The sequence below is a fragment of the Agelaius phoeniceus genome, chromosome 13, assembly GCF_051311805.1.
Source record: "Agelaius phoeniceus isolate bAgePho1 chromosome 13, bAgePho1.hap1, whole genome shotgun sequence".
NCBI lineage: Eukaryota > Metazoa > Chordata > Aves > Passeriformes > Icteridae > Agelaius > Agelaius phoeniceus.
In genome coordinates this window covers 15,649,128-15,662,242 of record NC_135277.1, presented here as the reverse complement: position 1 = coordinate 15,662,242, position 13,115 = coordinate 15,649,128, and the positions used below count along the sequence as shown (strand labels likewise).

General features: G+C 40.7%; 1 protein-coding gene across 1 annotated transcript; it reads right to left on the bottom strand.

The window, feature by feature from the left end:
• Positions 1–148: 148 nt before the first annotated feature.
• Positions 149–13,006, bottom strand: IDH3A (isocitrate dehydrogenase (NAD(+)) 3 catalytic subunit alpha). The gene is made up of 11 exons (XM_054642007.2): positions 12,848–13,006; positions 10,676–10,738; positions 8,881–8,964; positions 7,629–7,743; positions 6,910–7,097; positions 5,957–6,090; positions 5,271–5,373; positions 5,115–5,179; positions 2,927–3,011; positions 2,289–2,441; positions 149–389 (listed from the first exon to the last, which is right to left on the bottom strand). Exons 1-11 carry the CDS (start codon positions 12,872–12,874, stop codon positions 306–308), a joined length of 1,101 nt encoding a protein of 366 aa, XP_054497982.1. The 5' UTR covers positions 12,875–13,006; the 3' UTR covers positions 149–305.
• Between the last annotated feature and the right edge of the window lie 109 nt (positions 13,007–13,115).

The window sequence follows — 13,115 nt, the reverse complement described above, 5'->3', positions numbered from 1 at the left end:
ATGTGGAAAGTAAAACTCTCTAATTGAAATATTAGACAGTTACAGTGCCAATAAAGGAATTCACTTACATAAAAATGTTCACCAGATAGAAAAAAATAAATAAAACAAAGCACTTGGAAAAGTCCACCGAAAGCAGGCACAAGCATCATTTGTAGCCATTTGGACTAGATTTATTAATGGAGAGGCCTCAGCTAAAAAGTTTGCTCTCAGGAGATAAGCAAACTCTATGCATGTGGATATCAGGTTACATATATTGTACTCTGTGACATGTCCTTCCAGAGTCCTCAGCAGCAGCAGGAGCAGGTTTAGTCTTTGTCCTGTACTCGGCGGCAGATCTCCTCTGTGAATTCCGAACACTTGGCATTGCCGCCCAAGTCTTTTGTCAAGACCTGAAAGAAAGAAAGAAAAATCATAACCTTACTGAAATGTATTATGGGGCAGTCTTGTCTCTGAACAATTCTGGATGTTCTCATGATATGTTGTCTATGGATGGTAAATAAGGTGAGCAGGAATACATCAAGTTTGAGTTCTGAATCCCATAGAGATTTTGTCAAAAAGGACTGTGCAGGGAGAGAAAACCTGAGTATCCATATAGTACTTATAACATTACTAGATTTGAATGTGATTTTAACATGGTTTTATCCTAACTACAGGAATAAAGTGTGTGTGGTCAAAGCTCTACAAAGTGCTTTAATGGTGTAATTAATGATTAAGTATTTACATTTCAGTAAGAAGTTTGTCCTTTGGAAGTAAAATTCATATATGAAGGCTCAGCACAAGGACAACTAATTGAGAGTAATTCAGAAATATTTGGTCTTTTTTTAAACAAAACCCATGCAGAACAAGCACACATAACTCTTAGTGCTGCATGTTAACAATTCTCAAAATTTGCTTCATTTATTTAAGAGAGAGGAAATATAGAGTTCAAAATCTCTTTCATCAAGTACAACTCCTGTCTGGCATCATGAAAACGGTAAAATAAAAATAAAAAAGTGGGCAACATTACTTGCATTACTCCATTACATTACTCCAACCTAGCTAGATTAAAGCACTCTAGGAGATAATTAAAATTATTAGTTTCCCTCCCATGCACACGTATCTTAATTAACTTTTTGAGGGGAAGGAAGGAATAACAAGCAAGAGAAGCAATCATGGTTACTATTTTAGGATCTTGTAATTTAAATTGCATTATGGGGCTTTTCAATTAAAAGATTGTCTCCATTGTGAGCATATAATTGTAACATTGTAAGTAGCCATGTCACGAAACTTGGACTGTTATCTTCCATGGAATTACTGACCTGCTGATGGAGGATATCATTTCCAGAGCAGTGAGTGGGAACTTTACAGGAGCACCTCTTTATTCAGTTGTAAGTTTAGATTTTAACTGGCTCCTACATACAGCAAGATAGCTGCAAACTTACAAAATGATGACAACTTTTGGTTTCAGCATTCTTGTTACTTTTAATTACAAAGCAGCTTCTCATGGTCCTGCCTAAAATAAATGAACCAGCATGACTAGCTAATCCTCTTTAACTGCAATCTTCAAAATCTTGACAACTATGTTTTCAAGAGATGGACATGAATTTAGAAGAGTGAACCAATAATGGTAAGACCACAAATTTGTCATGTTTCAGAGCCTAAGTCCCCTCTCCCCCCAGTATCCCATCTGAGTCCTTAATCTGAAGACACTCTCTTCCAAAGAGAAACATATACAATTCTCAGAGAAAAAAGTTAATACTGGATAAAAACTGTGTTCTTTTCTAGTCAAAAATGAGTGAAAGCCATAAGAATGAAAAAAGAAAATAATTGAGCTGAAAAAATAGAAACAGAAGTATTACAGTCAGTACTGAAATGCTATACACAAAGTGGATGATGAAGCCTGGGAAAGGCAAATGAGTGTCCTTCACTTCAGGATCCAGATATCAATATATATGCTTTGTAGGTTTTATAAACTTTATAAGTGAAATGCTAAGAGTTGCTTAAAACTCTGATCCCCTTCTTGAAAAGCAGCCATCCAGTTCACTATTCTGGAGTTCATAAAGCTGTGGAAATCTAATATGAGCATTGCTGAGACAGAAGGAATGCTACAGCCTGTCCCCTTATTACTGCAGGGCTATTTAATATCACCAAAGATAACAGAATTACTGTCTGAGGACAGTGGCACTGCTCATGCAACAAGCTAGCTCAGCAGGCCATCCCCCACCCTGGTGTGAATCTTCCATGTTAATTCTTGCTTTGATAGGACATGATTTTAATTCAGTGCATTTATTTGCACACCCACACGTTACCTTTCCATCTTTAATTGTATCAAAGCAAGCTGACTCAATCTTGGAGGCGTGTTTGTGCATTCCCATGTGGCGCAGCATCATCACAGCACTCAGAAGGAGGGCAGTTGGATTTGCCATGTCTTTTCCTGCAATGTCTGGTGCTGTTCCATGAACCTAGAAATGAGAGTAAACCTATCTGTTATGTCATTAGGGCTGATTAAAATGTCCTAGGCAATTGTGCAAGCAACCTCAGCCACAGGTCTTCATGTTAAAACAGGACTTACTTTGCTGTGATACAGTCAGTGGATAGGAGATAAGGCTCAAAACAATTCAGTTCAAAGACCTCAGAAAAGGAAAACTAGGTCACCTAAGACCTTTAAGTTGAGCCCATCAAGTTCTATTTCATAGAATGTATTTATCATATGAAAAAGTGGGAAAATAAAGTATCGGCCAAAAATGGATATGCAAAAAACATACATGGAATATTTACTTGAACCAGTCTCTCAGGGTAAAGCTTGAGAATCTTCACAGTAAAGAAGAGTTCTAGGAAGAGCTTTGTTAGATAACTGTCAGCCACATTGTATGGCATGGAAAAGTTTCGATTCTCAAGCTGAGACAAAGCTATCACTGATCTCCCTTTGTGTGTAACAAGAACTTACGGATTCAAAAATGGCCACGCCATTGGCGCCAATGTTTCCGCTGGGTGTTACTCCAAGACCCCCAATGAGTCCAGCACACAAGTCACTGAAAAAAAACCAACCACCAAATTAAAGAATCCATGAGTTTTTCCATATATGGTTTCCTCTCTGCAAGGTATTAAAATATTTTTGTTTATCAGTCAACTGCAACTATAACTTAATTTATACACCTGTACAGTCTGAGAATAATAAGGAAAAAGAGCAGATGCTGTTAGCCACCTGTATCCCATCAGAACATTGGAAAATTCTTAGAACTTAGCAGAAGATAATGTAATAAAGGAAAACTAAAAGGAAATTCTAAATACTAGAATAAAGCTGATAAGACACAGGCAAATCAAGAAGTACTAGAAGCACAGCATATGTACAGAAGTCTCAAAAACTAATTATGTACAGTTCCCTGTAACTATACAAAAATCCTACTTCCTCTGAAGGGGCCCAGAACTACTTTTCATATGTAAATTCCTTCTAAAAATGTGGAGGAATTTTGCTCAGGTAGGTGAATTACTGGTGGTTTTGTGGTGTACTGTGTGCAGCCTAAGGAACGTTTTCCAAGTGACACCAGACTAGCTTTTCCCCTCTTTATTCAACAGCCTGCAGGTCACAAGTCTGCCATTAGCAGATCATCAGATATAAGCAATCTGCATTTGGTTTCCACCAGAATTACCATGGGGAACAACAAACCAACTGTGCCTGTTGTCATCATCCTGTAAGCCCCAAGCTGAACACACTGATTAACAAAGCTCTTAAAACTCTGTTTCACATCCATTCACATCCAATTATTGCCTACAAACTAAGCTAAGTTAGTCCTTAGCTTAGGACTAACAAGGAGAAAATTTTGGATGACTTTACAGAACAATATTTTAAGCTAAAAATAAACCACTTAAGTTACAAAGAGCCTGGGGAAAAACTGAATACAGTCTGTATTTGTCACTCTAAATATTTAATGCTTAAAGAGAAGAGATTGTCTTCTACCTGTTCAGTCTAAGGAATATACCTGGCATTTTGTTCATACTTTTAGAGCAGCAGGTGAGACCTCACCCAGTGGTGGCAGTGTCCTCTTCAAGAACAGACTCAAATTTATTGAAAATTTTTAGAATGATGAAATTTTTATGGACTTTCTATGAGAACTTTAAAATGGTTGACAATGAACTGTCTGAAAGGGTATTGATGATGACACTCCTCTGATTTGATCTCTCTTAGTTAATACACAGTAAGAGCTGCTGTGAGGGCCCTGTGCACACCTTCACCAATTCTTAAAACAAGAGGCTTTAGTCAGAAATCTGATTTTTCTTAGCGTGCACAGCCTTATCACAGAGAGAGTGCTGTTTTAAGAGAAGCTTAAGAACCATTTCTTCTTATACTTAAGTTACCTTTAAATTTATTATCTGTACAAAACCAGGAGATGGATTCGAACATGTGAATAGTCAAACTTGTAAATAAAAATTCCAGTTCAGGATCTTTTCTCAATCTCTCCTTAGAGGTGTGAGAAGAAACTATTTTACATAATACACTTAATAGTCCAGATTTAAACACTTCATTTTACAGGTGTTTAATGGAATTTACCAAATAATTTTACAGATGGAAAATGTGTGCTGATAGGTTTTGCCTTCAAGACACAAAGAACCTCTAGTATTAATGTTATTCAAATATAAAATTTAATTTGACAGTAAGAAAAAGTAATACATAAAGCAAGAGCTGGCAGAATATTAAGAGGCCACACATTTAGTTCTTCAGTGACTATGCAGACTGATTTAAATGTATGATGAGCTCCCTGTGTACATCATACTCCCACAGAACCCTACACAATCTTTATTAGTGCTGAGGATGAGAAAATTTTTCTCCAATATCTAACCAGGCATTCATTCTCTATTTCAATGTAAGCCATTATATTCTTCACACATTTGGAGAAATTTCTGTCTGTACCATCTGAACAATATTCACAGCCTCCATAAGCAGAAACAGATTTTTTAAAATAAAAAGTACATTCTCATCATACAGCCCCTCCCATTAGTGTATTAGTAATTGAAGCAGTTAATGTCTGTTAAGAAGTCTAAGTGCATAAGATGATCTGACTTGCATATGACCTCAGTGATTGCTGGGAAAGTATCAGTATTTTACATGTTGAGGGTATAAATGAAAATCTCCATACCTGAGGATGTCACCGTACAAGTTTGGCATAACAAGCACATCAAATTGAGATGGATCTTGAACCATCTAGAAGGAAGTATATTTTCATTCAGGTTAAGAATTTAAACTAAAAAAAAAAATAAATAAAAATAACCACAACTAAAACATAAATACTCACATTCAGACATACAGTATCCAGATACATTTCATTAAATTTAATATCTTTACAGTTTTCTGCTGCCTCCCTGCATTTTCTCAAGAAAAGCCCATCAGACATTCTCCTGCAATTAGACAAGCAAGAGAATATTGCAGTTATTGTAAGGAAGCATTACTGGAGATAAAGAAAACTGCATGCAGCAGGGGTTTAATTAGAATTCAGAGACTTGATTTGTGACTATTTATCCCTCCTAAAATATTTCTGTATCAGTAGTTTTAACAGCATACATTAATTCTCAGAAGAACTTACATTCATTTATGAAAGGCTTAGTGAATTTGTGAAGGTGATGTCACACAATATCACGTGTTATGACTCAGTTCAGTTTTAAGTGGTGTGGCAACTGCAAAAGACACCAGCCACTTTCATCCTCAGTTTTAAAATTAATTTTCGTTGTTTAAAGTTTCTAAAATAAGAAGTCTGGGAGGAAGGATTACTACAAACTTGCTAATAAGAACATTAGTACACAATTACCAAAGCATCAGTATTGCCCATTTTTCTTAGGAGGCATTTACTTGAAATTTTCCCATTTTACTGACTCCGAGTGCCATCAGCAGAAGTTTCACATTTGAATAAGACTTAAGCAGTTATTTATGATTAAATTTTTGCGGATTTTCTTTTTGTTTTTCTCAAAGTAAGTGTCAACATACATGATATTTGCCTTGTGCACAGCAGTCACGTGGCTTCTCTGATTGTTTCTGGCATACTCAAAAGCAAACTCTGCAATGCGCTTGCTGGCTTCCTCTGTGATCAGCTTGATGCTTTGCACAACCCCATCAACAATCTGAAAGACAGGAAATGCATCAGCAGTGCAAGTTCATTCTTCCCATTTGGAACCAAGCAGCAGAATTCTGAGTGAGGCAGAATGTATTTCACAATGGAGAAACTTTTTTATGGGTGCCAAATGTAAAAAAAAAAAATCCCACTGAACCCCAGTGAGATGGGCAAAGTTAGCAGTGCTGTGTGGGAACCCAGGACATCCCTCTGGCTGTCCAGGATGGCCAGGACCCCTGCCAGGGGGCTCAGAAGCCCTGGCATGGAGCCCAAAACACCTGTGGGTTTGATCATGACCCAACTTTATATGAAGATCAGCAAGCCACAATAGTTTAAGTAGAATATTAGTGAAGTTATCATGGGTGGAAAAGTAGATTTTAGGGTTTTTGGTATGGGGGTTCAGAAGGCAAGATGGAGGGAACTGGGTGTGTCCAGCCTTTCTGCTTCTTCTTCTTGGCCTCCATCTTCTGCTGTGATGTTGGCACTTTTGGATTGGTTTAGAGTAGAAGCTCACTGTCTAACATAGGTGATGGGTATTGGGAAGTAATTGTAAACATTGTATACATAGTTTTTAGTATAAAGACATAGCACCACCCTGGGGCAGGCAGAGTGCCTGGAACTGTCCTGCTGGACGGACCTCAGCAGGGCAGGAGAAAATTTTTTATAGATAAGACACAATAAACACCCTTGAGACTGAGCAATGAAGAGCTCAGACTCATTCTCCAAGCGCTTGGGCTGGGAAAAGAGACTTTTAACAATCTCAGGCTGGCAGTGACCCAGAAAGGCCCTGAGAGTGCTGCAGCACAGCGGCAGCAGAGGCAGCACCCACCACGTGCTCGATGCCGCTGTACTCGCCCTCGGTGTTCTCGCGGATGGTGACGATGTTCACGTCCGTGTAGGGCGTCTTGTAGCCCTCGATGGACACGCACGGACGCACGTTGGCGTAGAGGTCAAAGGTTTTACGCAGCAGCAGGTTCATTGATGGGTGCCCTGCAGCAATTGGGGTCTTCAGAGGCCCTACAGGAAAAAAGGTACACGAGGATGAACAAGAAAATAAACCCCTCCATGGATCTGAGAGCAGAAACTATAGGTAAGGTTGGACTCCTACAGAGGATCTCCAAACTCCTGTTTAACCCTTATACTGCAATGCCATGCAAATTCTCTGTTCTGTCAACTACTGCACAGGCACATTCATCAGTGGGGTAAAGGCGAAACTGTGAGCCTTACATGGAACAGATTTTACAAAATGTATTCATTAAAACATACAAAGGTACTGTTCATTAGTAATGTAGTTATTGCATACTGCTGTGTATCTTAGGAATGCCTTCTGTAGAGAGTCCAAAGGTTGTTATGTACCCAATTATAACTACAATAACTGTCAAACTAAGGGCTTGGAAATTGCAGGAACCTTTCCTGCGAGGACTGTTCCAAGATTACAGACAACTACCTGCCAGGCTCTCCCCTATTTTATTGTGCTACTCTGGCTTTACATCAAACTCATGAGAAACACAAAAGTATTTAATATCTGTGTATTAACCCCTAAAATACCTTTTAATCCCATTTTGTTTTTATCCATGGATTCTTTGGCTTCTGGGGGTATCATCCACTTCCCTCCTGGTCCTTGGATAGCCGTAACATTCCTCTCTTCCCACTGAATAGGTGCCTAAACACACACAATCTATGTTAACTTTCATGTCATAACTTTGCTTCAAGTTTTAACTATCACAAGAAGATGTGTAAGGAATTTTGACCAGGCCTTTCTAAACAGTATTTTCTCTGGTGAGTGAGGGTTTGAACTAAAGTAATTTTTGAAAAATGTAATTAAGTAAGTGGAAATTAAATAGTGTGAGCAAATCATCATAAATGTGAATACCACAATGGCACCCTAGATGTCATATACACAAGTGCTATTTCTTTAAAGGTTTCAGAGCTGTTGAGTTCCTTGTATACAAGGGACAACATTTTAAAGCTGGATTCATTGAGGACTCATCATCCCCACTGACTGGAAGACTGTGTATGACATAGATATGTATCTGTTATCTCACTGAAAATCTGCACATGCTCCACAATGCTTTCTGAATTTGCATTCACCACAGGACTCTAAGTGGAGATAGGCTGCCACCCATTCATTTCATCAGGAACGACCACAAAAGAAAAGGTACGTCAATAAAGAAACTTCACGTTTTCAAATCCATGTTGGATAGTTGTAATACAAAGGGAATATGCCTGGATACTGTTACTAATGTGGAACAATTTAACAGGCATCTTGCCTGAAGAGCTGCATTTCCTTTCAAGGAAACTTGACAAGCTCTAGTGAAGTTTCTCAGATAGGTAAGGGAAAGTTGTTGGATACAGTAAGTTTTCATCTCACTGAAGTGAATGTGTTTGGCAGCACAGCAATTGGATTGCTAAAATGAGCCAATCCTTTCACACACACTTTTGACCTGCACTTGAAGTCATAATAAATGAAAGAACATCCTCTGTCAGTTGCTCAGGATTACTAGATCAACAAGGTGATTTCACATGACACCGAGTTCGTGTTTCCAAAAATCAAACACAGCATTTGCTCTCAAGTCTTTCCTCCTCTGTCAGCTCTGCCAGTTTCAAGGCGTGCCTTGCTATCACATTCCTGTCAGTTATTAGCTGAAGCTTCAAACTCTTTCTATTGGAAAGAGGTTTTAATAGCTTAAATATGACTTAATCTCTTAAAAGAGATTTTAAGCTTTTTAAAATATGCCTAATTAATATTTTTTTGCTGTAGTTCAATTTGCAATGCTTATAGCAAGAAAATATGACTTACTTTGGCAGCATCAAAGATCTTCATGACAGCAGCAGAAATCTCAGGTCCTATGCCATCTCCTGGGATTAAAGTTACTGTTTGTACCTAGGTAAAGAAATATCAGTAGTACAACAAATGAATGTTTGTTTTCTACATAGAAAACATCTTCATGTGTTGTAGGAACCAAGTAACTATTAGAAAACAAAATAAATTTTCCTTTACCAAATATTCACTATGAAGAACAGCAGTCCTGGACAGGAGAAGGACTGGCTTGCTTTCCAAGGGAGTGTACAAATGTTTTGAGAGAAATGTTTAAAAATTCACCTACTACCTATTCCTATTTCACAACAGAGGCTGAATATGAAAGGCATATTCCTGCTCAGTACTGCTTGAAATTAATTAATGTAGCATGCTTTCCTCTGGAAATCTGGAGAGCAAGTTTTATTACCTCGTTATGGCTCTGTTCCACATATGTCTACAATATTATCAACATGCTGCATGATACTGACACATGCTAGAAATGATTACATATATGAAAAGATACATTCACCTTAAAAAAAAGGTCATGCCAAGCTAAACTTCTCAAGTGACCTCCTAAAAATCTCAGACCCATTTTAAACAATACAAACTTATTTACCTCTCATAATGTCCTCAGTTTTGTTTCTTTTATCATTATCAAACAAGTAAAAGAATGCACAGCTGAGGCTCAACAAATAGAAGGAGAAGAATGTATTCTTCTTTGAAGAAAAAATAAATTACGATCACTGTTCTAAGGGTATGTGCTCCAGCTCATTTTGTTTTATTTAAAGAGATCCAACAGCTTTTATGGGCTCATTATTACCTACAGAAAAGGCAGCTCACATACATTATTTGAAAAACCCCCAGCAGAATCAACTCACAGGCCAGAACTTCAGTATGTATTGACAGACTGATTTTTTAACTTTTGAGCCAAAGAAATTCACTGTGCACAACAAAAAACCAGAGCTTCAGATAAAAGAACACTGCTGCTGAGCAAGCTGTCACTGATGAAATGCCTTGAGAACAGTATAGTGCTGTCTGTCAGCACTGCAGGGTCCACCTGAGCCTGAAACTGTTGTGTTTTCACTAGAACCAGGGGTGCCTCACATTCTGATTCTTATACTCTATAAGTGACCCTTCAGTTTCTTTTCTAACTTTGTACCTGCTACCTGTTCTACAAAACTTATCATGTTAGATAAGTTCCTCTAAAAGCCACAGTTCCTCTTTAAGATTAAGTCCTGCTTAAGAGTGCTGAGCCCTGCTCCTGTCTTCACCAAAAAGAAGGCCCATGGGCACTTCAAACACATACACAAAGAAGAAGGTAAAACATCTACAGGGAAATTCACAACGTCTAAGATAGTTTAAAGAGGACCTTGAAAAGGCAGAATTTTAGATGCAAGGAGTTCTAAAAGCAGCAGTAAAGTAAATCTAGTGCCTAGAGGGAAGTCTGCAAAAGAAAGAAAATGAGAAGCTTCTCAACAATCTTTCTGCTTTGCCCAATATATATTTGCTCATTCCCAGATGAATTCCAGAAGACTGGCTTATGTCTGTATTTTGTGAAAACTTTCCATACCACTTCTATTTTTTGCTAGAGCCTTTTATATTCTCACATTGATGTGCAATTGCCAATGACAATGATTAACTGATATAAATCCAGGATGGCATTAAGAGCACGCATGTTCACTTGTTTGACCCTTATTTTTTGGGAACGTAAGAATAACAACAGTGATCTTAAAAATTGCCAAACCCGCTTATTGAGAAACTTCTTAAAAGAAAAAAATGGGACTATTATACTCACAGCATTACCAAAACTTCTGGTCACCTTTTTTTGGCTTTTGAAAGCACCTAGCAATCGAGAAACCTGCAAAAATCCAAAGCAAAAAGATGCTCTTTTACTGCACAAACGGGATTTTACAAGTTTAACACCATTGCAGCAAATCTTCTTTTTAAAGTGATATTGCTTTAAATCTCCTATCTCAAACTAGTATAAAAATCCAAATGAAACCAGAGTACCCAGTGCTTTGCCAAGTTGCAGTCGAACACTCAGAGCAGCAACGCCTTGTGGGTATTCTTAGCACAAGGTGAGCCCAGGACAGCCGTGCTCTGCCCCATGCTCCTGTCCTGCCTGGGGGCCCCTGCACCCCACCTGCAGTCCTCTCACACTTGATGTTGGAAGCAAACATGCAGGAAAGCAGCAACTCTAACTAAACACATCATATGCTAAGGACAAAGACATGCGGAAAGCAAAGTGAAAAACCAAACGCTTCACTGGACAGTATCTTTACACATTTTAGGTGATGTTTCCAAAACTACTTTACATTTTAGTGTCACTTCTTCCATTCAAACTGTGGTGAATTTTGTTCTTCTACCTTTTATACCTGTAGGTGTTGTACTGTTGCCTTCTGCATGCCTGATGGTTTTTTAAAAGTGGAACTGAAATGCACATTGAAGACAAAATTCACCATACCAACAAGTCTACACATCACAGTTAAAGAATTACATTTTCTGAGTATTCTGAACTGGCATTAAGCTTCAAAACTGGGTTGGTATCTAAGCTTGGGCTCTTGCCCAGCTGAGCACCATGGACAAAATCCCTACCCTGCAGAAAAATCACAGCCTCCCAATCTTAACCTCTCTAGGATTATTGATGCCTCTGGGACTTAAGAGCCAGAAGACTTCTAACTGCTCACCCTACTTCAATTCTGCCATACTCACATATGCAGGCTGTCTGCAGCTATCAGGCTAGAAATGACTGACAATTTGTATTCCTCTCCTGTCCCACCTGCATTTGTTATTTCTTTACTGACAGAATGGTGTGTAGCAAAAGGAACAAACTATGTTGGCACCAACAGAAACAATTAAAAATAATACAATTCTCATATTGTAACGATAATAATATATTATAAAATAATATAATTATTGTATTGCAATGAACACTGGGGGAGAAGTAATCTAAGCTAGATCTATTTTTACTTGTAGCCCCACACGAGATGTACAAGGTCACTGCAACAGGCAAGCAGAGTTTACCAAAGCAGGCCCTATGGTTGAGGATGAAGGCAGAGCAATCAAATAAAAATGTGAGGCTGACTGTACAGGGTGTTCTCATGGTACAGTTCCTGCACAAAGAATCAGGATTCACATTCCAGAGTAGCCCTGGAAAGGGCACAGTCTGTCTTGTCAGAAATCACGGGCCTAGTACATTATATTGAAGTTCAACATTGGTAACACCAACAAAGAATCCACCCAAGGAAAACTGATCCATTCTGACCTTAAAGTCACGTGTCAGGATTAGCTCTTGAGAGTTCTTCCTTACTTTAGCAGATAAGGTTAAATGGGGCGGCCCCAATGACTTTGCCTCAAGCAGGCTGTTATTTAAAGGTACAAAATAAATTTCATTTACTCAAGGCAAAAACCCGTATTTCCGTGACATCCCCGGGATAAGGCCTGCGTTTCGGAATGGTTCAGAGCTGGAAATCCCAGAGGACAGGTGTGGGGACCAGAAAGTGGCCAGCCAGAGCCCGGTACAGTTCAGCCCCGCCGGCTCTGCAGTGCCCGGTCCCGCGGGCTCTTTGCGGCAATGGCGTTCCGGGCTGTGCTGTCTGCCCCGCGCGCACCGGGAGCTGCCCGCAGCCGCGGTGGTCCCGCCGCTGCTGTGACCTCTACGGCGCGACCTCTCCGCAGGCCGCTCCGAGGGATGGTGCGGCGCCCCCCCGGCCCGGCCCGCTCGAATAACGGCCCCCATGGCCCCTTCCCGCCGCCGTCCCGGGGAGGGGGGAGGAGGAAGGAGAGAACCCGCGAGCGCCGCGGGGCCGCCATTCGGCCCGAGCCCCGCGGCCATTCCCCCTCGGAGCGCTGCCAGGGCCCGGCAGCACTGCGACCTTGCGGCCGGGCGGCCGCGCCTCAGGCGCCACCAAGCTCCGGGCGCGTTCCGGGCGTCGCGGATTAGGGTCCGGCCCGTCCCCCTGCCTACCGTGGGCATCCACGCGGCCGCGGCCATGACGCTCCCGGGCACCGCGGCTGCCAAGGCCCGAGAGCTCCGCGCCCGCCGCTAAACCGGAACCGGCGCGCGGGGAGCGGCGGCCCCGCCCCGCTCCGCGAAGTCCCGCCCCGGGACCGCCGCTGCGGCATCCACGCGGCCCCTCAGCTCCTGCCCGCCGATGCCTGAGGCGGTCCGAGCCTCCTCTCCGGCCCCTCGGCTCTCGCCCACCGCTGCCTGAGGCGGTCCGAGCCTCCTCTCC